This window comes from Macrobrachium nipponense, chromosome 22 (genome assembly GCF_015104395.2).
Source record: "Macrobrachium nipponense isolate FS-2020 chromosome 22, ASM1510439v2, whole genome shotgun sequence".
In the NCBI taxonomy this organism is placed as follows: domain Eukaryota; kingdom Metazoa; phylum Arthropoda; class Malacostraca; order Decapoda; family Palaemonidae; genus Macrobrachium; species Macrobrachium nipponense.
Genome location: NC_087213.1, coordinates 22,515,722 through 22,539,363, shown reverse-complemented (window position 1 = coordinate 22,539,363; position 23,642 = coordinate 22,515,722). Strand labels below are relative to the sequence as shown.

Genomic DNA, 23,642 nt, shown 5'->3' with positions numbered 1-23,642 from the left:
CATTTTTCCTAGTTATTTATCTTTTTTTGAATTTCATGGTTATTTACCTTTCTTAGTTTATTCTTTTCTTTTTATATCTATTTCTTTCCTTGTTGGGCACCTCAGATTTTCAGCATTCTGCTCTCTAGCATTTGCAACTTAGCTGCTAATAGTAGTAGTATATTTTCTTGAACATATTTCATATTTATAAATGTTAGCTCCTGCTTCTTCGTCTACATTCAACTTATAGCACACATATTTGGTTTGGATGATGTCTGCCTATTCAGGAATGAATTTATGACAATAATTAATGTCGTCATTGCTTGTGTTTGTGAACATATCTTTTTATCCATGCTCTGATTATTGTAATAATCATTATTTATCCCTGTAATTGTATGACTAGTGCTAATACATATTGCTTTTTTATGACATAATTAGATAAGTGTTAGTACTACTGATGCTACTGATGTCATTACAGTAGTTTAACAAGACCAATGAGTCACATTTGGAGGCTCTCGTAGTGTGAAACCTGGTCATTTATGCTATACATGCTTATTTTTACTCATATGTTCACTAAAACTTTGGTGTGTTCACTTTTTTTTAAAACTGATCAGTCTTGGCAGTAGGAAGCGGATTTTTAAGCACTTTACTTATATTATACTCTGCATGCTATTGAATTATTAGATGTCTTCTTTTACTTTTGTTTTATCTGAATTATATTGTTATGAATTATTGCTGTGCATGGAATTTTTAGATATATATACAGATGAGTTATTGGTATATAGTAGAGATGCCCAAGACTTACTTGCCTGTCTACAGAGACCTTTAAAACTTTGCAAGTGTATTGATCACTTGATCTGCTCTGTTGTTGAATTGGCCAGTATTGGTGGGATTCACTACTTCAGCTGTTCATAAATTAGGCTATATTATTTATGAGGGTTCTGAGTGTCTGGTGTTGAACCTCCAAAGCCCCATTTTCTATCTCTTGGATCTAGTTGGTTATTACTTGAGGTAAATAGGTAACTGTAGTCTTATGTTATTTATACCTTTTGAGTATTTGAAATATTTCTGTCAACTAACCCTCTTAATCGGTGAATTTCTGGATATACAGATTGAGATTTTCTAGCCTTTTTGGGTTTCTTAAAAGTCCAGTTGTTGGCGTTAGTTTGGTTGCCTGTACTGCTTCTAATATGTCTGTCTTTCCTCTGGGATGGCGCGAAGAATTGGCCGCATACTGTAAAGGGTTATCTGTTGCATTGTATAAGGTTAGTATTGTCTCCTAGTTCTTGGTAATGAATTGATGTTTGATATATAATAGTATTATCTGGGCTTTCTCTTAAGGACAGCTCTTATCTCTGCCAAGTAGATCATACTTGGTAGTATTCTTGTTTTTGTAACCTATATGCATGACTGCAATTATCAAGGGAGAATGGTATTTGCCATCACTTAGATTTCACCTATTTCCCTCCAGGTCTTGCTATTCTTTTTTTGTTGTATATTATCAACACTGATACCCATTTCTGTGTTATCAGCAAACATGCTGGTTTTGCTAGTCATCATAAGCCCAGATCTTTTATGCAGATGATGAAGAGCAAGGAACCAAGGAACAAATCTTTAGGCCCACCATATGATATTAGGTCAAGATTAATGCCAAACTCTTTGGTTTCTGTTATTATATAGCCAGTTTTCTATCCATTCTCTTACTACATCTGTGATCCTTTGATTCCTTATTTTAGCCATTAATCTTTTATTTGGCACTTTGTTGAATGTCGTCTGGCGCTTTGTTGAATGTCATCTGGAAGTCCAGATAGTGTATATATTTCTCTACTTTTATCATGTGTACCAAACATTATGGAAGAATTTTGAAAGGTTTATTGAGGTTGACCTTCCTTTGTGAAATCCATGCTATCTTTTTCTGCTGCTTGGATAAAAATTTGATTATTGCAGTTCAGTTCAGTTGTTATCTATCGCACATATTTTTTGTTCTCATAATTAACAAAATAAATTATTAGTGAGCTGCAGTGATATGTTACTAGCTCAGTTTTTCCTTAATTTGTGCATGTTATCCTAAAAAATATTTTCTTTGCAAGTAAAACCCATGTGTCGGTTTTCACTTCTTTTATATATTTTCATGCCCTCTATATGTATAATGAGCTTTTAAAACCTTTGGAAGGGGTTTTGTTTTTATTAAATTGTTGATTAAGTGGTCCTATTTTTGCAGAAGTAATTAATTTATACAGTTGAATATTGGCTCTCACAGTAAGAAGATAACTTATGTAAGATATGCCGTTTTTATCATTGTAAGATGCATTTTTTCCTCTGAAAAATGGCTTTAGAAGCCACCATGCATATTATACTGTAGGGCTGAATTTTAGAGCAGAGTTTACCAACCTTCATAAATCTCAGTCACAAAACACAAGCACTTTGAACCTCAAACAAGGATACCTAAAATTATCATTTTGTAATGAACACTATGTCTTTGTATTATCCCTGAATAATTTTTGTTTACATTATGATGATAACCAGTAGGCAGTTTCCTAGTGTCATAATGGACTGTTGTACAGACAAAAACAGCATACCTTTTGTGCTCTTGATTTATGTTGATACAACTTGAGGAGGCAGGTACCACTTCCTCCATATTTGAATAGGTATAAAGTTGTGCTAAACTAGGTACTGTGCATATTGTTAATAATGCCTGCAAGTATTTGAAATGTATAAATTGGGATAATTTGCAGAGCGAAAAAAGGTTACTTGGTAGTTAAAACTTGCTAGTAAAGTTAAGTTATTACAGTTTTTAAATATTAATTTAAAGATTTTTTTATGTTAACATCTACCTAATTATTTGGTGCATCTTGCCACTTGTAGTATCACACATTTTAGGAAATCTAGTATTTTAGTTTGTGTGGAGGCCTTTTTTAATATATATACGTATATTGTGATTTTACTTGGAATTTGCTTTACTAATGCATAGTAGTAAGAACATGTTGGGTTGAGGGTTTTACATTACATGTGCATTATTTGTTTTTGCTTCCAAATTTTGCATGATTTTCTAAATTCTTGCAGCTTTGCAGAGCTTATAGTACGTATACACTGTAAGCATGGTTTTTATGGTGTCATTATTTTACAAAAGATTGCAGCGTGCTTGTTTTGAAGTTCTTTGATCAAATACTGCTTTAAAAGCTTTTAGCATGAAACTTACCAGTAAATTTTTAAGCTCTTCTTACCTTTGAGAACATTTATTTTATATGGTAATACCAGTGATGCATACATCACAAAGAATGTATATGGTACCTTAATAGCTTTTGACAATGGAACTTAATTGTATAATGATGCTGATATGCATAGTGGCTCATCCAAAATATTTTATTCCAGTGGTTGGCAGTATGGAGAATGTGAACCGCAGTGACAGTCGTTCTTCTCTTAATACTTCTCTGTCTAGCAGCACTCAAGATGTTACACGTACTGATGAACATGGTTCGAGGTTTGTCATTTTTTAAGGCTTTTGTACACCTTATGCATGATTTGATGATTTAAGATTTTGTTCACATACTATCATTATCACCATGAATGTTTACATCAAAGTTAACCATTTATTAGTTTTAAAGGTAAAATTGAGTTCTCTCTACTCTAATATCCTCTTATCTTATGCACCTTCCTGAATTCTCTGGTCTAGGGAGTCACCTTTGCTCTTCATGATTTTATGGACTTAAGTGTTAGTCTGTATCCTGCTACTTCCACACTACTATTTGGACTAACTGCTCCTCACCCCTTTTGGTCTTAAGTCCAAACCATTTTGGTCTTGGGACCATCTGTTCTCTAGGTTCTGATCACTGTCTCTCTCGGCATCATCCTCATTTGTAATATGAGCTTCCTGATACACTCCAGGCATGAATCTTAGCACATTATACATAGTTATGTCTGAATACAGTGGAACGTTTTTTTCATACTTAATCCATTGCAGAACCTCCCATGAAGTCCGAAACGTAGAAAAACTGAAACAATAATTCCCTTAAGGAATAATGTAAATACAATTAATGCATTCCAGACCTGCAAAAATATTTTTAAAAATACATTTTATAGAAAATAAAGTTTTACAAACAGAAAAATGAGAAATAAAAATAAATGAATTATGAACATTTAACATCACTTCTACCTTTATGGAAGACTCTTGTTAGCATATGGAAGACTGAGAAAAGGGGGAAGGAGGAGGAGAGGTTATTGTTTGGAAGGGGAATCCCCCTCCAGAACGATTTCAGGTACTATCAAGGACCTATCTGGGGTTACTTCTCTCCGTTTTTTATTGGCACTATCTGGGTTTACTTCCCCTCTGGTTTTTACTGGCACTAGGACAAGCTTGAGAGTCACTGAACCCCTGTTGGGGAACAAACTGTCCAGAGACATTTGTTTCTGGCATCTCTTTAAAATTTGCTTTAAGTGGAACATGGCATTGTCATTAAAGATGTTGGAAACATGGATTATATCTTTGTTGGGATGATAATTCTCCACAAAATCTTTTACATCACTCCACTTGTAAACATGTCCTTAATTACTGAAGTGGGCAAATTATGTATGCCATTTGCTTTCTGAATTTTTCAAACCAGCCTCTGCTGGCCTTAAATTCACCAACAGCAGCACTTGTAGGCATATTTATAATGTGATCGGCATGCAACTCCCTCTAACACTTTGCTACAAGTTCTTTCTTAAATTCTATAATGTTTCTTGCCATTTTTACAGAAGGGCTGGTACTTGGGACTTTCTTTGGCCCCATGAGGGTTATTTAGCAGTTGTACTCTAAAAAGAAAAAACAAAGCACAAAAAAAATTACCACAAAAGCAGAATGGGTCACGAGAGCACACAGGATGCTTTGTTTGGGCGCTGGTACGGGACCTAGTCACACAGTGGGCCCAGGAAGGAGCATTTCTGAGTGTATGAAATCCAAGGAAACGTACAAAACCTGAGACAAAATTAAGACGGAAAAAGTCTATGAAAACTGAATCGTACGAAAATCAAGGTTCCACTGTATCTCCTGTGGCTGCCTTTTTTATTTACTACTTTGTATTAAATTTTATCTGTGCAGTTCTGCAACATCCTTGTAGTCTATTATGCACCTCTTCTGCAGCATCGTTTTGCTCTATCCGTACACCTCTTCTGCAGCATCCTTTTGTTCTACCCATGCTCCTCTTTCACAGCATCCTTTTGGTCATGCTGTTGTATCTATTTTAAGCCCTCTACTGATAAAGTCAGAGGAGCTAATTTTCCTTTCTGTCACAGTTACCTGGTCATTCCAACTCATACATGGTTAAAGTGATTTTAGTCAGACTTGATACAAGCTGTGCTTCAAGGTAGAATGTTTGTGTGTTTATCAATGTGACTGTCACACTCGTCTTGTCATTACAACTCCTCTAGCATGGTTGAAGGGATTTCAGTAGAACTTGGTACCAAGACAGACCATCATGCATAGTTGTGCTGGGAGATAATTTGTGTTTTTGTCTATCATGTTTACCTTGACATCACAACTGTACCAGGTATGGAGGAATTTTAGGCAAACTTTGTGCAAAGGTAAACTGTTTTGTTAGAGGAGTATGAAAGGAGGATGTTTATTAGCATTTTCATCATATATTTGAATAGTTGTTGTAACTCCCACACAGCTGAATGGATTTCAATCAGAATTCATTCATTCATTGGTAGACGATCATATGTAGATGTGGTTTGAAAGATGATTCATGTGCTGTATATACCAGTGTTTGTTTCACGTAACCTTCTCTTTGGACCTTCCATATGGATGAATGGATTTCAGTCAAACTTGATGCAAAGGTTTACCTCCATGTGTAAGTGTGCATAGAGAGAGGATGCACAGCTTCGTTCCAATTTCGTTAAGTGGATTGATGTTAGAGCTAAATTGATGTAGGACTGAGTAAGGGATGAATGTTTATTTCTTGATTTTTCTTCTCAATTACTTAAAGCTTTGTCTTGCTTGCTTTTGATTTTCAATTCTCTCCTCTTCATTTCACTCGGCCATCTTTTAAACCTATCTGTGATCTCTTCTTTGGAATCATCATCGTCTATTAACACTAAGTCTTCTGTATATGTATATGTACTGTACTAATTTTTTTTATAGCTATATTTAGGAAGTACTCATATACTTTCATCATTTTGATTTTAGATGTGAATAGGACAGTTTTGGTTTTTTGAGGGGTAGGTTTACATGTTATTAACCGGAGACTACAATTTATGTGAAATACTACTTTTATTCTAATAGGTTCCCAGAAATCAAAGCTTTGGGGCTGGGTAAGAAGTCTCGTGAAGATGGAGATGAAGGAGAGGGTAAGAAGCGCCGAGGGAAAGGTGGTGGTTTCAAATCAAAATTGTTTGGAAGTAAGTATGAAATTAACTTTTTGAGATACTGTTGAATTTATATTTAAAGTCTGAACTGTGCAAAGGAAATATAGTAAGATGAAGTAAGACCAGTAGTTTTGTAATGTGTTTGTGTGATTGCACTTCAGATAGTCGAGAACGTATTGGTGAAGAGGACAGCAGAGTTGTTGAAGGTGGTAATGATCGGCTTCCCCATCCACCAACTAGACAGTCAAGGCTTCCTCAAGAGATACATGACAAATTTGCTGGAAAGTCCCGTGAGGTAATTTCTTTTTATTGTATTTTAGTCCATTTGTTTTGAATACCTATAATATGACTTTCCCCTATAGTGTTGAAATTTGAAAGATTTGGAGTTTGGACTTCCTAAAGAGGAAAATAATCTTAAGTCTTGGTACTATCAAAGAAAGAACACTATACACAAAAGGCATGGTTTGATCAGTTTTAAGATTTTGAGTTATGAAAATATAACTCTTCTATAGAGGAAATGCAAGCCAATGTCTCTATAATATTCGAACTTTACTATCTTAGTGCCAAGGTTGTTGAAGGGAAACCCATTTTGCAAGTGTAACTTGTATTGTAACTTTGATTTTGATCTTTGTACCATACTACAACTACCAGAAAAGTTGTAATCATAATTGCCTGTGCAGATGTTCAAGTAATGGTATACTATTTCATTATTCTAGACAATAATGACCATGCAGGTGAGAGTGTGTGTTTGCCTTTAAAAATTTCAGGCATTGGAAGGAACCTCCATATAGTTTTGGTTTAATTAGACAGCAATATTGCAAGGTGTATTGCAATATTGCAAGGTGTATTGTATATCTTTCAAAAACTAGTATTTTCATTTTCAGGACTTACTTGAAATGATTGTCACCTTACAAGCCAATATGGAAAAAAATGCTCGCCACACTCGAGATTTAGAAGACTATATTGATGGGTTGTTGTTAAGAGTTATGGAAACCACACCGCAGTTATTGCAAGCTCCTATCACAAAGAAGAAAATAAAGTAAGTGCTTTCTTGGTTTTGCCAGTTAATTTCACATAATAGATTTTTGAAAACTATTTCAATTGTGTTAGTGTTTCAAGTAATTCTAGATGGTTTGTCGAATAATTATTGTAATATTGAAAGGTGGTCAATATTGTGACTCAAGTGTTTAATAGTGAGATATTATCATGGTTTTGGCTTCCTCTTTGGCAACTGCAGTGACTGATATTTGGTCTTTTTCCTCTAGCAAATCGGAGTCAGGTAATATGAGGTATTTTTTTTTTACCCTTAGATCACTGCATGTTGCCTTTATATTTTTCTTTTTAGGGATATTTTAAAACACAAATCCAAAGTAGCATTTGTCATATTGATTACTGTGTTCAGTTTTTTCAAGTCTGCTTCCGATGTCATTTGTGTCAGATTATAATGTATTTTGTGTCGTCATGCTCAAACAAATGCTTCATGTTAGGATTGCACCGAGGTATATTTAAAGATTACACAGATTAATGTCTTTTGTTTTGGATTTAGTAGTTTTTTCAGGGGTTAATGATTTAAACCCCTAAAAACATTAACAGCTTTTCTGAAGAACTCCTTGACCTCCCAACCTCAAGTCCTAACACTGTACAGCGTATGTTGGCCATCAATTTTTCATGTTGTATATGTTATTAAATTTATAGAAGAGTAGTATACATACAATTCTGTATATGTAGTTTATTTTTATGTTGTATATGTTATTAAATTTATGGAGGAGTATCTTTTGAAATAATATTACTGTTCTGTAATCTTTAAAATAACACTCATGTTATACATAAGCAAAGATATGCTTATAGTACATATTCACTTTCATTTAAGTGTTTTACACTTTAATTTGGCGACATTGTATGCTTGTGATGATTATGTAACACAAACAGCCAGATGTAGCTATGGCCATACAGTTATTACACACACCAGACAATAGTTTAATATAAAAAATGCACAGTATTTTTATAATTTATTCTATAAGTGGATTATAATTCATTCTATGAGTGGAAGTGTGAATATCATCATGATATTCACCCTTTTTGTCATTATCTTGTGTATAAGGAGGAGTGGCTGGTCTAGGAGCTTTTGTGATGGTAGAAGTTAGAGGTAGAGGGGGGTTAAATGGTGTTTAGATTAGATGTGATCTTTTATCTGGTTTTGACATAATAAAACTAATTTGTGAATAGTATACAGCAATACTGTATTTGATAAAAAAGATTAATGTGTATGTTTATTTTATGAATTATTGGCCTACTCAATTCTTTAAATTTTCTGTACATTTCTACTTTTGGTGAGTCATCTGTAGCATTACTGGAATGGCTGCAAACCTTAGATCTTCATGAAAATTCTGCTAGTAATCACATTTTAATCAGAGTACAAAACCCATGAGTTGTGAGGGTCAGCTGTAATGTTAATTTTGAATTGTGATTCACGTTAGAATTTGCAACTTTAGTGAGGAAAGTATTTCACTGAAGAGCCTCTGCTAAATGTTTTTAAAGTTAGTGCCAATAATACAACACACTTTATGAAATCAGTCATAAGTAGTCTGCTAGGTTGGCCAATTCTACCCCAGGAACTTGGGTAGGTAGCTAACTTTCACACTAAACTCTGATATCAGATGCCTATGAACCAATTCTTTGTAGCGTCATCCTCCTGTATGTATTGCTGTGCACACCCAGAATTTCTTTTTGAAGTATGTGATGTTTTTAATACAGTAAAACCTTTCCTTTGATTCACTACATTTATTGTTTGCTATTTTATGAGTCTGATTTTCACTCAGCATAGATAATTATCTATATTGGAAGAATTGGAATTTTTACATGATCCTTGAAGAAATTCAAGTTTCACCTTTAATGTTTTTTCACTACCTTTGTTCAGCTCAAAAACTACATTTTCTGGTCATTTTTAAGTACTGTACCTGCTTAATATGCAAAGCCAAGTGTAGCTATGTGTACTGTATTCAGTTTTTTACTGGAGGAAATGTAGTGTGTTCCAAGAGCTAAATATAACTAAAAAGTATCTGCCTGGACATTCTTAGCTGTTCATCATTTGGTGTAAGCTTTGAGAGCAACAACCTATATCGTAATCCTAACTTGGAACATGTTAGGTGCTCATAATTAAATTTTTCAGGTTTTTGCACCTTTTTTTTCCATCCCACTCTTATTTTCCATTATTCTTGTTAGGGTGAGGCCTTTGATTACAACACAAGCATTTTTCTGGATGTGGTTTGTATTACTCTTAGAACAGGAATGTGTAGAAGAGGTTGGGGGTGGGTGCAGTTTGACAACATGCTTCTACCTGAAGAAAAAGAAATTCAAACTTCCCCTTTAGTGCTTGTTCTGATCTTGATGGTCTGATGACCCTTAAGGCAATGAGGCTAAGAAGTTAAGGTGTATATTCAAGGCAGATATTTACTGGAGAATAGCTGTGATGTTCCTTCCTTGGTAGGGTCTTTTTGGGATGATCCATCCACATACAAATTTTATTATTCATTAATTAAAGTAGGAATGACAAATTTAATATTTCATTGATTAAAGTAGGAATGGAAAGGATAACCATTCTCTACCTCATAAGCAAATTGAATGCTCAAGCTTCCCTACTCTTAAGCCATATGATAAAGAAGAAAACATAAATCAAGTAACGAAGTTTTACACAAAGCCTACATGATATGCTGAAGCTAAATAGCATAGCTAGAGAGCTTTTGGTGATTCATAAAAGTAATTAGTATGATGTAATTATTATTCAATTTAAAACAATTTTTTGTTCATGAAACTTACCCAGCAGATATATATATAGCTGTATTTCTCCGAAGTCCGACAGAAATTTCAAAACTCCTGGCACACGCAGTGGTCGTCCAGGTGGTTAGTACCCATTCCCGCCGCTGGGAGGAGGGAGTCAGGAACCATTCCCATTTTCTATTCAGATTTTTTCTGTCGCTCGTAATGAAAACACCTGTTTTCATTACCTCCGACCAGGATTTTGATTCTCCATTGCCGCTTAAGTATCCTAATTATCTTTTGAATGATTGACTTGGATGTGTGGCTAGGCATACGCTATCGTAATTTAATTAACCTTTGTTTAACTTGTCTGAATCTAGTTCGGCTAGTTTCAGACTGTGTTGTCTGCACAAGTAAGGTGAGGCTACCGAAAGTGTCGGTAATTCCTCATTTGGTATGCACCGGGGTTGAGAACGTTTTTTCTTTATTGAAAAATCGATGTAAGACGTGTGAGAGTTTGACTGATTCCGAAGGGAAGACAGATGATTCGTATGTACGCAAATTAGAGCGGGATTGAATCACGGGGTCTTCCTCAAGAAACTGCATTAGTAAACAGAAGTCAGGGTAATGAACCTACTAACCTTTCTGTAGACTTTGTTTTGCCTAACCCTGTAGTTTGGCCTACGAGCCATTAGGCTATGTCTACGAAAGAATGCCCTTTTCTGTTATTGTGGATTCATTCGTAATTTGGAATCTAAAGTGCTCGCTCTCCAATCAGTGTTGTGAAGTGTAGTGCCCCCAGTGTTGTGGAGGGGGCGTCAGATCGGCCCTATAATGCCTCTAGGCCTGGACCTCTGTCGAACTTCCAAGCCCAGGAAGACGGACATGTCGAAAGCCGCAGGAGGGTTACGGGGAACCCCCACCGATCTGGCGTCCCTTCGGCAGAACCTGTAGACGATCCCCAGGCTGCCAAAAAATAGTGCACGAGAACGGATCATGAAAGATTGCTTCTCGTCCTCCGAGGCGTCCTCCCCGCACAGGGGTTGGAGCTCTGGGAAGGACTCGCGCCCTCTAAAAAGAAGCTTTAGAGAAGAGGACGCTTCACGTCCTCTCTCTCGTTGAGAGGGAGCGTCAGATTGGCCCTATAATACCTCTAGGCCTGGACCTCTGTCGGACTCCCAGGACCAGGGAGAGGGCATGTCGAAAGCCGAAGGAGGTTTACGGGGTCTCCACATTGATCTGGCGTCCCTTTAGCAGAACCTGTACGAGCCACAGGCTGCAAAAGAGTGTGTTCGTGCGCGTTCCCTCCGTGAGGGATTTTCGTCTTAGAGGCGTCCTCCCCGAACAGTAGTTGGAGCATGAGAAGACGCTCGCGTCCTCTGAAGAGAACAAAGACGTTAGATGTCGCACAGGCGGCCATCGTCAGTAGTTTCTTGGAGGAGCACGCAGAGCCTCTTTGCGCTCCTTCTGCTGTACGGGCTTCGCCTTTATTAGCGTCCTCCCCAAACAGTAGTTGGAGCATGAGAAGACGCTCACGTCCTCTGAAAGAACAAAGACGTTAGATGTCGCACAGCACGGCCATCGTCAGTAGTTTCTTAGAGGAGCACGCAGAGCCTCTTTGCGCTCCTTCTGCTTTACGGTCTTCGCCTTTGTAGGCGTCCTCCCCGAACGGTAGTTGGAGCATGAGAAGACGCTCATGTCCTCTGAAAAGAACAAAGACGTTAGATGTCGCACAGGTGGCCATCGTCAGTAGTTTCTTAGAGGAGTACGCAGAGCCTCTTTGCTCTCCTTCTGCTTTACGGGCTTCGCCTTTATACGTGACTACTCTCCGCCGCAAAGAAAAAAAAAAAAAAAAAAAAAAAAAATCAAAGACGCAAGATGTCGCACGGGAGGCCTGTGTCTTTGATCTCAGGGAAGAGGACGCTTCACGTCCTTTCTCTTTTGGTGCTTTGCGGTCGTCACCTGAGAGTTTTGCTGCATGGATGCCTCAAAAGAGAACCAGGACGTCATCAGACGATGACGTCTTTGAACCCCCTGTCGCTCCAAGAATAGAGCTGTGAAGGGACAGGTGAGAAGGAATAGGGCTTTCTCTCGCTCCTCTCCTTCTCATAGTATCAGCTTTTCACCTGAAAAGGAACATTCTAGAAAAGAGGGCCATCCGTTTGATGCAACATCGACTTGCTTCGTTGCCGACTGGGAGACAGGCAGAACCGCGTCCTAGAAGAAAAGATGATATATTGCCATTAAAAGATCTAAGCGGTCTCCCGCAACTGCGGATCGCTCTTCTCTTTCACCGGTTGCTACGCCTTCTAGATTAGTGCATCTCACCTGCTGTTATGTAAAAAACATGAGAAACTTCCTCCTTAAGATTCTTATATCGAGAGGAAGAAAGCTCTCCCTACTATTCAAGGGGTTCCCCTCTCTTATTATAGGGTCTCTCTTTATCCGTAAACTGACGTTATTTTTGTTGCAAACCAAGGTGTGTTGCAAGCTGAGATACTCGACGCTCCTAGTTTGACCCTGAGGGAGCGTGGTGTTTACAAGCGTGACGTTTCTATAGATGCTAAGCTGGACGCTTATTTAGACACCAAGCATGACGCTCGGCTGGACGCCGAGCGTGGCGCTCAGCTGGATGTCAAGCGTGACGCTCGGCTGGACGCTGAGCGTGACGCTCGGATGGATGTTGAGCGTGACGCTCGAATGGACGTTTTGTGGACATTCATCAGGATCACAACGTGATATTTGTCTGCAAGCTCGTCGACAATCTGACTTTCGTAGAGACTCCCATCGAGAGTGCAAGAAATTATTACCTCTATATCGGAATTTTTAGTGACTAATATTCAGAAAGCACCTATTACGTCACAACAGCAATCTTCATCAAGGATTGAATCGAAAGGACTTATATCACCGTCTTCGGGAGTCCCCTCTGCCGCTCATATAGAAGAAGGACGACTTAGTAGGATGTCAGAAGAAACTGACGAGGACCACCTTTTACGTCAGCTTCGTCTGATTATCAGGTATTGGTTCTTTTGCTTCGAGCTTCAGTTGGAGGCGAATTCCAACCTGTGGCTCCTCGCTATCCTCCTTCTCAGTTTTCGTTATCAAAAACCGACAAGATTCCTGGTTTGTTCATATAACTTGCCCGGCGGATGTATGTATAACTGTGTTTCTCTGAAATACAGCTATATATATATTTATCTGCTGGGTAAGTATGAACAAACTTTATTGTATCTTAACAATATAATTGTTAAAATGAAGAAGTCTCTTTCAACGAAAATAGCTTTTAAAAGAGGTTCAAGATTGGATGGAGTCGAGAAAAGCGCAAAGAAAGACTTCTTTTGCCCAGCCTCTGTCAAGACTATGCGGCAAGGCAGGCATTGGGTGGGATACAAATAAACATATCGGTGTAAGAATTCTCGCATCGGAATAAGGTGACTTTTCCAGTCTGGTCGACGCTCCAAGGAGGTCTCTCCTTTCGTCAACAAAAGTTGCGTGAACTCCTGATGAAATGGACTACCATCGGAAGAGCTCTCATTCATTAGTCAGTCTCTCTTCCACGAAATAGAATGAAGTTTAGGTACAATAACCTAAGAAGTTTGAACTGTCATTTTCGGTCCTCAGTTTTCACTTGAGAAGATTCCTCGAATAATTTTAATTCGTTTGTTTGGAAGAACGAATACAGTGTATTTTCACTCTCTCTCTTCCTTGCAGAAGAAAGAATGTAATAGAGAATTAGCTGTCCAAGTGATTACAATACTTATGTATTTTATCTTTGCGTTATATTACTACTGTATGGATCAAGTCATATACGCACATCGTAATTACTGATACGGATAGTAACCGAAAGGACTCGTATTCTAAGTGTACTTAATCGGTCCTTCCTGCAAACTTCCAGGAGTTTCCGGTGTAAGGACAACGCTAAAATGTATTGTTACAATAAAACACCAACTCAGCTTCTGCATCTAGCGTATTCGGTTTCGCTTAAATATGCCTGCTTGAGAATTCTCTTCTAATCGATATTAGTAACAGACCTATTCCTTCGTAGAATAGAGTAGCTGGTAACTCAGGCAGAGTAGTGCGAGACGACCATTGATAGCTGCTGTCGTTGTAGATGACGCAGTATATTTAATCGGTACTCCCTGCAACCTTCCAGGAGTTTCCGATTTAGCTTTTGGTTATTTAAGCGTAGTGTTATGACAACACAAAATCAGCTTCTGTATTTAGCGGATTCTGTCTCGGTTAAATATGCCAACTTGAGAGTTTCGTGCTGTTCAAATAATGAAAAATCTATTCCTTCGTAATATGGAGTAGCTGGCAACTCAGGCATAATACTGCGAGAAGGTGAACGTAAGCTGCTGTAACTGTACACCAACTCAGTATCAGCTAGCTTGCTGTTATGCGCGGTCGTTTAAGTCTCTCTCTCCCGCGGGATTGATTGACGAACCGTATCTCTGCACTACAATCACGGACTTTGCCTAGGATTGAGGGAGATTCTAACATGCATTGAATAAACATTGCCTTCGTTTGCGAAACAATTTTTAACAGAGATATCATATAGACTTTTTGGTGCTGTTTACTGCACTGTAACAGAATTCTGTGCGAGTTTACCGCAGCATAGCATTATAATAATGCTCTCCTAATTATGAAGAGCGCAGCCTTCTTAGGGAAGGAAGCATGCTTAAGAGAGGTAATGGATGAATCTGCTGGGGACCATTTCCTCGCTGAAGAAGCTTCTTTTCCTTGAAAGGACTGCAATTCAGACCTCTACAGTTTTGTACTTCCGGAAAACTGAAGTAACATCAAAGATCGAGTAATGATTCTGAACATCTCTCAGTAGTTCAATGATCACCTCAGGTGATAGCGAGATGGTGCCAGGCATCCTGACAGAGGTTCAGAGGTCCTGCCACATAATCTAAAAGAATTGGAAGCAATTTGGTTGACTCTCCAGTTCCTCGAAGAATGAGTTTTGGCCGAGTGGTTCAGATCAACTCTGACAATTCCACAGCTCTCTCACATCTCGAGAAGAGAGAGCCATTGATGGCCACGGGCACGGAACGTATCGATCCTCCAGAGGTTAGCTGCACGATTGAAGGAAGTCCGTGCAAAGCTTCTCTATCGATGGCAGCAACTACTGACGTCTGAGTATGCTTTCCTTAGAAGTATGTCAAAAGTCGTGGGCTACTCTAATAGCCTCACTTCGAGAGGTATCTCGAAACCGTTCGGCTCTGAGTCTGACTGCGTTCAGACTGTCAAGAAAGTGACCAGAATAAGAGGTTTTTCAAGACAAATGGCTAGTGTCATTACCAAGATAAAGCAGTTCTGCCTATCTTTCAGTGTACCAATCGGAATGGGCCGTTTCTGGAGATAGGGCAAGAAGAATGGTTTTTCCTCCACCTCGACCTTTGTGAATTACATTACCATCTTCTTCCCTTTCTGTCGGAAAAAAAAGAATGGGATGTACTAGCAGTCTCAAACTATTGTAGAATACGGAAGTAGGTTGTTGGCGGCCTTTACGCTCAGATATTTGGATCTGTCAAACAACAAAGCCCTTTACGATCTATGAGGTCTGTGGAAATCTCGAAATTGCAGAATATTTCCTGTGTAACTTTTTGCATGTGACCAAAATTCTAACCACTCTAGATAAGACAAAGAGGCGCTTAGTGAGGTTTAAATACATCATCAGAGGTTTTGGCTTTAGAGGACATAATGCGGTGTGTTCTCTAAGCCTTTTGTTTTTACAAAGAATGAAAACCTGTTTAATCCTTGGCCCAGAAGCTTGGAAATCAAGGAGTGCTATGGATGATTAGGCAAGAAACAGAGAGAGTCCTGTGACCTGTCAGGGCCCTCAAGTTTTATCTAGTTAAAACTAAAAAAAGTGGAGGTCCTTCGGACAATCTGCGGTGTTTCGTAAAAAGACCAGACTTGCCCAGGTCGAAGAACACCCTGGCGTTATTGTTGATGAGTTCTATTAAAGAAGCTCATTCGTCATGTTTGGACAAAGATTTGAAATCTTTTAACTGAATGTTCACGAGGTGAGGGTGCGGCCTCGGAAGTATTTCAACAGAGCATGGCACTCAGTATCATCCTGAGTGCCACGTTTTAGCGAAGCAACTTTGTGTTCATTTCACAATACCTGCGGGATGTGAAGACGACATATAAGATTTGCTGCTCGCTGGGGCCATACGTGTCTACAGACACAATCTTGGGGGCAAGAAGTATCACTCATCCTATCCTATAGAAAATGGTTAGGAAGAGTTGTTAATTATGTTTATTGGGTCGGCCGCCAGTGGCGGTCTTCTCAATCCTTAAGCCTTAGTTAGATATCCTTAACTTTGGCTAGGTTGGTCAGGTGGTGATATATATTACTTCTTAGCCCTCATGGTATGGTCAATATGGTCTAGTCACATTGTGGTCACGCTCCCGTTGACAGATCATCTAGAACTCGCCAGCTACATAGGTCACTACCTTGCTGGTGACTCTAGTAAAGCAGTAGCAGACTTGGGTGACAATAATCACTAAGTCAGCTATGCTAACAGGTAAGGAACCAAGATGTCAATCATCTGCACGCAATGTGTTTCCTAAAATCCTTTTCTGTCCCTCCCCACCTCCAAAGGTGGGATTCAGCTATATATATATCTGCTGGGTAAGTTTCATGAAGAACAAAAATGATATTGTTAAGATACAATAAAGTTTGTTCATACTTACCTGGCAGATATATATAATCAAAGTACCCACCCACCTCCCCTCAGGAGACAGTGGGAATAGAAAATCTGGATAGAAAATGGGAATGGTTCCTGACTCCCGCCTCCTAGCGGCGGGAATGGGTACTAACCACCTGGCCGACCACTGCGTGTGCCGGGAGTTTTGAAATTTCTGTTGGACTTCGGAGAAATACAGCTATATATATATCTGCCAGGTAAGTATGAACAAACTTTATTGTATCTTAACAATATCATACTTATTCAATTTCAGAGATGGCTACCAATGTCTACCAAATTAAAACAATATACTTATTCAATTTCAGAGATGTTTACCAAATAAATTACATAAAAAAAACATACAATGCAGTACTGTATAGCATAGCAAAACTTTAGCCAATTGAAATGCTGAACAAGTAGTTCTGCCTGCATATGTTTACAAGATTACATATACTGTATATATATTATATATATATATATATATATTTATAAAGATATATATATAATATATATATATATATATATATATATATATATATATAATATAGTAATATATGATTTAATATAGTATATTATATTATATTATATTTTATATATATAATATATATATAATAACAATTATTAATATTATATATATATAGAAAAATTTTTATAATAGATATGAGAGAGAGACAGAGATAAGAGAGAGACGAGGAGAAGAAGAGAGAAGAGAGAGAGAGAGAGAGAGAGACCTTACCTTACAGACCTTACACCTTGTTTGGGTTGCCCCAGGTCCCTCAGTCTGAGGCACCTCTAATGTCTACCAGAGAGTTGCTAGTGCATCTTCCGGTATATTTTGCATCTTCCAATCTTGGATGGTCTGGGATGCAGCTTAGATATTTGTCGAGCTTATTCTTAAACACATCTACGCTCACTCCTGATATATTCCTCAGATGAGCTGGCAACGCATTGAATAGACGCTGCATTGTCGATGCTGGTGCGTAGTGGATTAATGTCAAGTGTGCTTTCCTTATTTTTCCTGGTATAGTTTTGGGCACTATTAATCTACCTCTGCTTGCTCTTTCTGATATTTTTAGCTCCATGATGTTTTTGGCAATTCCTTCTATCTGTTTCCATGCCTGAATTATCATGTAGCGTTCTCTTCTCCTTTCTAGACTATTAATTTTAAGGATTGTAGTCTTTCCCAGTAGTCAAGATCCTTAACTTTTTCTGTTCTAGCTGTAAAGGACCTTTGTACACTCTCTATTTGTGCAATATCCTTTTGATAGTGTGGGTACCATATCATATTGCAATATTCAAGTGGACTATGAACATGTTTTATAAAGCATAATCATGTGTTCAGCTTTTCTTGTTTTGAAGTGCCGTAGCAACATTCCCATTTTTGCTTACATTTTGCCAATAGAATTGCTATTTGATCATTGCATAACATGTTCCTATTCAACATCACACCAAGGTCTTTAACTGCTTCCGTTATTTGGGATTGGATTCTTCATTATTATGGTTCCCCTATAACGCATATTAGCTTTCCTGTTCCTGTCTCCATAATTTATTGATTCAAATTCATCAGAGTTAAATACCATCCTATTTACCTCTGCCCAATCACATACTTTGTTAAGGTCTCTTTGTAGCGTGTTCCTATCTTCATCACAAGTAATTTCTCTACTTATTCTTGTGTCATCGGCGAAACTACTCACTACCGAGTCCTTAGCATTACTGTCTATGTCTGCAATCATAATAACAAACAGTAATGCAGCTAACACTGTACCTTGTGGCATACCGGATATTACCTTAGCTTCATCTGATTTCTCATCGTTTGCAATAACTGTTTTCTGTTGTGCAAAAATTCTTTTAACCATCTTCCTACTTTATCCACTATAAAGAGAGAGAGAGAGAGAGAGAGAGAGAGAGAGAGAGAGAGAGAGAGAGAGAGAGAGAGAGAGAGAGAGAGAGAGAGCCCTAAAAAGTCCTTTGTAGGATGTGGGCCTTCCACAGATTCCTCCATAGATTTCTTTCCTCCGTTGCTCCGTGCCACTGTTGTTTATGTTGGTTTAAGCCATCTCTCTCGCGTTTTTGTTTTTGTTTTCCATCGATTTCTTGTGTATTAGCGTCTAGAAGGTTGTTAGTGATGTCAATCTGTTGTCTGTCATCCTGGCAATGTCCCCTGCCCAGTTCCCCTTGAGCTCACTGATGATTTCAAGAATATCCTTTAGTTTTTTGACATCCATTTAGCAGTTTTTCTAAGATATAGTTAATTGACGTGTCCATTCAGCTGTTTTTCTATCCTTCCAAGTTAGATCTAGCATAATTCTCTCACGTGCCCTCTGCATTGTTCGCAATTTAAGGGAAAGCTTTTCTGTTAGATTCCAAGTTTCGGCCCCATAGGTGACAGTGGGGAGGATACACTGTTCACAAACTTTCCCTTTAAGATTATAGAAATCATCTTAAAAACATCACTGTACTGGCTCTTCCAAATGCCTGCCAACCGATGGTTTTTCTTTTTATTTTGCTCTCGTTGTTCAAGGAGATTTAGTGGTCCACTTCCTCAATTTGTTTGTTTTCATTTTCAAGTATGTCATCTGCATTTTCAGTCTATTTATTGCTGATGACTTTGGTCTTATGGAAGTTCATGTGGAGGCCTACTGATTTGCTTGCTTCATTTAGCTCGGTGAATATTTGTTGAAGCTTTTCTTTGGTGGAAGTAACGATAATGATGCCATCAGCAAATCTAAGGTGGCTTAGGTATTCTCCATCTATTCTTACTTCTTTTTCTTGCCACTTGAGTTATTTGAAAACTCTCTTCAGGCAGGCAGTAGACAGTTTGGGTGAGCTTGTGTTACCTTGTCTGAGTCTTCTCTTGAGATGGAATGGTTCAGAGTCCTTGTGGAGGCGAATAAATGATGTTGCATGGTCACAGATGTGACAGTGGACACTGATACTGATGTAAACTGAGTCAACTCCCTTTTCTTCCTATGCTTACATGACCACCTCAGTTTTGACTGACTGAAAAATATACATGTATATTTACTGATATTACATTAGTAATCACATTTGTTAAGGGATATTAACTATTTAAATGTAATAAAATTATAACACGAGAGAAAAAGAGTAAGCAAACTAAACAGATGGACATACATACAATTGCTTAGATAGTATGTAAATTCAGTTAGTAAGTTCAGTTATATTTACTGTACTCCATTATTTTGATAGCATAGCTGCTGTTAGCCCTCAAAGGTAATAATATTAGACAATTTTATTATTGAAACTTTTAATGGAATGATCTGTTTAACATTGATGGATAATTTGAGGGTGGCCTAACTTCTTGTTTACAAAATGTCTATACGTAGATAATTTGAGGCTAGCCTAACTTCTTGTCTACAAAACACAAGACAAGATCTTAGTATTAATAGTGCTGGATATATGTATGCTGTTTCTATTTACTTTTTAAAATACTAATAAAAGATACTGCCTTTCAGAGTCTTTAGTCCATACTGATGCTGCCAAACTCTTTCAAGTGTGTTTGTGAAAACTACAATGACCAAAAGTTCTTCAATTCTAATGAAGCAAGGGGTTAGTTATACTTTCAGAAGACAAGTATTCGTATTAGTATATGTTTTTGCCTTTGTATTTGTGATACCTGCCACAATTAGACTGGCTTAGATAAGTACATTATTTCAGGTATTACCACCAATATTTAGTTGCTTAAATGGTATGGTTACCGCGAGTCAGATTTTCCTGAGATATTGGCCATCCCACAAACAATATGTGTAGCTAAAGAAATAAAATATGGTGATTTATGAGGATTCCAGGGCGTATGAGTTTCCTTTGTTGTGATAATAGTTAAGCAATTTGCACAGCCCATGTTCGTCAATGTAAATTGAAGTGATTGGTCACAATGCTTGACCCTTTGAATTTTTTCCTTGATGCCAAGTTAAGCTGCTTTAGAGTCTGTAAAAAGCCTTTTAGCTTATGGAAAAGACTCATTTTGCATGCAGCAGCTGCATAAGTGTTTCATAAATACAGTTATAAACTGTGTTAATATGCTTTAAAGTTATTTGAGGAACATCATTTTCAACTTCATGAGAAGTACTTTGCTGTTGCCAAGTTTTCCTTTTAATTTGTAAAGTTATTTTTATATGATGGTGAAATTTTATTAATCTATTTAATTCAAGGTTTTGTGCAGTACATTTAATACTGTTGGTTGAATATACACTACATACAATATACATTTTCTCACACTATATTAGCCTGTTTGATTGCTTTCCATTTAGTTATTTTTTTAGGGATTGCTTTCATTATAGGTTTAATTTGTGTTAGTGTAAATGTAATTGGAACATTTGTGATGTATCTGGTTTATTTTTAAATATAACCAACCGTAGTTAATTGCAGCACTGCCAAAAATTGAAGTGTTTCATGTAGCAATTTTGGATGAGAAAAAGCAGTTTTGTTTTTTTTATTCCACAAGCTAATGGTGCCAGAACTTTTGGTGCAGTATAATTAGAGTATGTATATATATTATATATATATATTCTTATAACCACATCCTTTTTTTGGTGACAATAGTTAAATGTATAGTCATTAATATTTTCATTTATGTTTGGTCAATTTGTTGCATGTCAGATTACTTATTGCAGTTGTTTTAAACCAATAGCCAAGGGTTCAGTATCTGATGTGGTTTCAAAATATCTGCAGGTACTGTGGATGTGGTGTACAAGCTGAAAGTGAAACATTTCTAGTTTAAAAATTTATGTATTAAGATCTTAAATTTTGTAAGAATAACATCAGCAAAATTGGAAATTGAGAATTTTAATTATTCTAAAATCTGACCCTTTTATGTGCACAAAAGTAATTAATGGCCAGATATAACAAAGTAAGATACCTTTGTCATTTTTTATATTTAGGAGATAGTAGGGTTAAATCAAACTTCTAACAGTAATGTTGGCTTGTGCTTTGGCAAAGACAGTGATTGTTACAAGGTTTAAAATGGTAATGTAATTGTTTTGTGAAAAAATGTGATAAAGATAAATTTTTGTGGACATTGATCATGAATTTATGTATATTTGAATGAATGGGAACCCTACTAAGTAAGCCAGTGATAATTAGAAAGCATGTGAAGGAAAAAAATTGTTAAAAAGTTTTGTGACAGGAAATTACCTCTGTGATACATGTTAGGCAAGGAGAATGTATGAAGGGCAGTGTTTTTTAACATTTCCTCTTTTGTTGATACATTATATGGCTAAGTATATGATATGAACTCTGTTCATAAAATTATAGAAGTATTTTATCATACATAAAGCGCTTTTTCAGGCCTGTTGAAAACTTTTAGGGGGATTAACTTCTTGATAAATTTGTATAGATGTTGACAGTGTAAGTGCCTTAGTCATTTCCCTTTATATGTTGAATAACTTTACATAGTTGTTGGATTTTCCAAATTTTATTTTATAGAATTTAAGGACGTGTGTGCCTTCATTGTACCTCTTCATTACTAGGAATTCACAAGTAATCATTGTACTGTACTTAGATTTGTGAATTGTTTTATTGTAATGAAATATCTTTTATTTGTAGTATGAATGTGTTCATACAGTAATGCATACCATCACCTAATTTGAGCCTATTACTTGAGTACTATGAAAGCTGATTATCATAAACTTGTGTAAGAAGAAAGCAACTATGATTTTAAGTGAGTAATTACTGCTCTCTTATTAGTGGCAGTCCCTCACTGACATGGTAGTACATGTTTGGTGTACTCCTTTCTATTATTCTTGTTTTCTCTTTATTGAAGTTATACTTCTTGTTTTCTTTTAATTCAGTCTTTCTGATTTACTCTATTTGTGAGTAAATTAAGGAACTAATAGGCTTTTTGCTAAGACTGTTTCTACTTCTGCTTATGCCAAGGTTAAGGTTACAGTGCATGAATTCTGCTTTTTGTCAGTCTTGTTCAAACATATCTTGAAAATATTAGGTTAATGTGTGTAAGTAATTGGAATAGTTGGGTAATTTATTCCAATCGCTAGATAATTAACCTCTCATACTTACAGTGGTACCTTCAAAAGACTGTCACTTGGGACACTCTTCAAATGGGAATTTGTACTGTCACTTTTAATCTTACTAGCCAGTTTTCTTTTTCACAAGTGTCATTGCCAAATAGAAGGGCTCCCCCTTATTCTGCTGTCTTCCCGCATAGTAAGTTATCAGTTTCAATGAAGCACCAGTTTGTATATTTTCAAATGAGCATCTTAGGATTTTTGTGAAAACTTTGTTATAGAGTGAACATTTTTACAAGTTCCTGGGTTCCTTTATTGGGTGCAGAACTTGCCCACAAGAGTAAAGCTGGACAGGTGAGAAAGAGGATGTAGACCTTACTGGCCTGGACTCAAGAGACTAATACTTTTTTCTTACACAAGTTAGGTGTTTACCTTTCAAATTGCAATAATAGGCCACAATGAACCTCTGGTATGTATTCAGTGAAACAGAATTTGCTTTTCAGAGAAATTTGGTTTTACTGTGGTAAATAGGTTGGCATTGAATAGTTGACATTTTTAACTTAACTGATGGTTAAAGGTTCTGTGAGAAGAATGATGATAATCTGAAGTAACTAATTTTTGCATTCTCCTTTGCTGAAGTTATTATAACTAATAAAATTGTAATTTTTGCTTTAGTTTTATTACTCAGACCTTTTCCATGAAAATGTTTTAGATTTTTATGAATAGTAACAGTGTCTCTAAGTTTAGCCTAACAATAAATGTGACATCCACGGAACTTCTGAGCTTGATAAAGCCACAGACCGAGGTAAAAAAAAAAACGGCTTAGGGGGAGGAGAACAAAGTGAAAGTCACCTCTCCAAGGCGGTTAAAGAAACACTAGTGTGTC

General features: G+C 37.1%; 1 protein-coding gene across 5 annotated transcripts in view; it reads left to right on the top strand.

Annotated features, from left to right (window-relative positions):
- Positions 1 to 23,424, top strand: part of LOC135198540 (rab11 family-interacting protein 1-like) — a 93,318-nt gene extending 69,894 nt beyond the window's left edge. For all 5 annotated transcript variants that reach the window (XM_064226212.1, XM_064226213.1, XM_064226211.1 and 2 more), the window contains 5 exons: positions 3,352 to 3,460; positions 6,239 to 6,354; positions 6,483 to 6,616; positions 7,206 to 7,360; positions 20,249 to 23,424. In XM_064226212.1, coding sequence (XP_064082282.1) covers positions 3,352 to 3,460; positions 6,239 to 6,354; positions 6,483 to 6,616; positions 7,206 to 7,360; positions 20,249 to 20,267 — 533 coding nt within the window. In that variant the 3' untranslated portion in view covers positions 20,268 to 23,424. The remainder of the gene's footprint in view (positions 1 to 3,351; positions 3,461 to 6,238; positions 6,355 to 6,482; positions 6,617 to 7,205; positions 7,361 to 20,248) is intronic.
- The last annotated feature ends 218 nt before the right edge of the window (positions 23,425 to 23,642 follow it).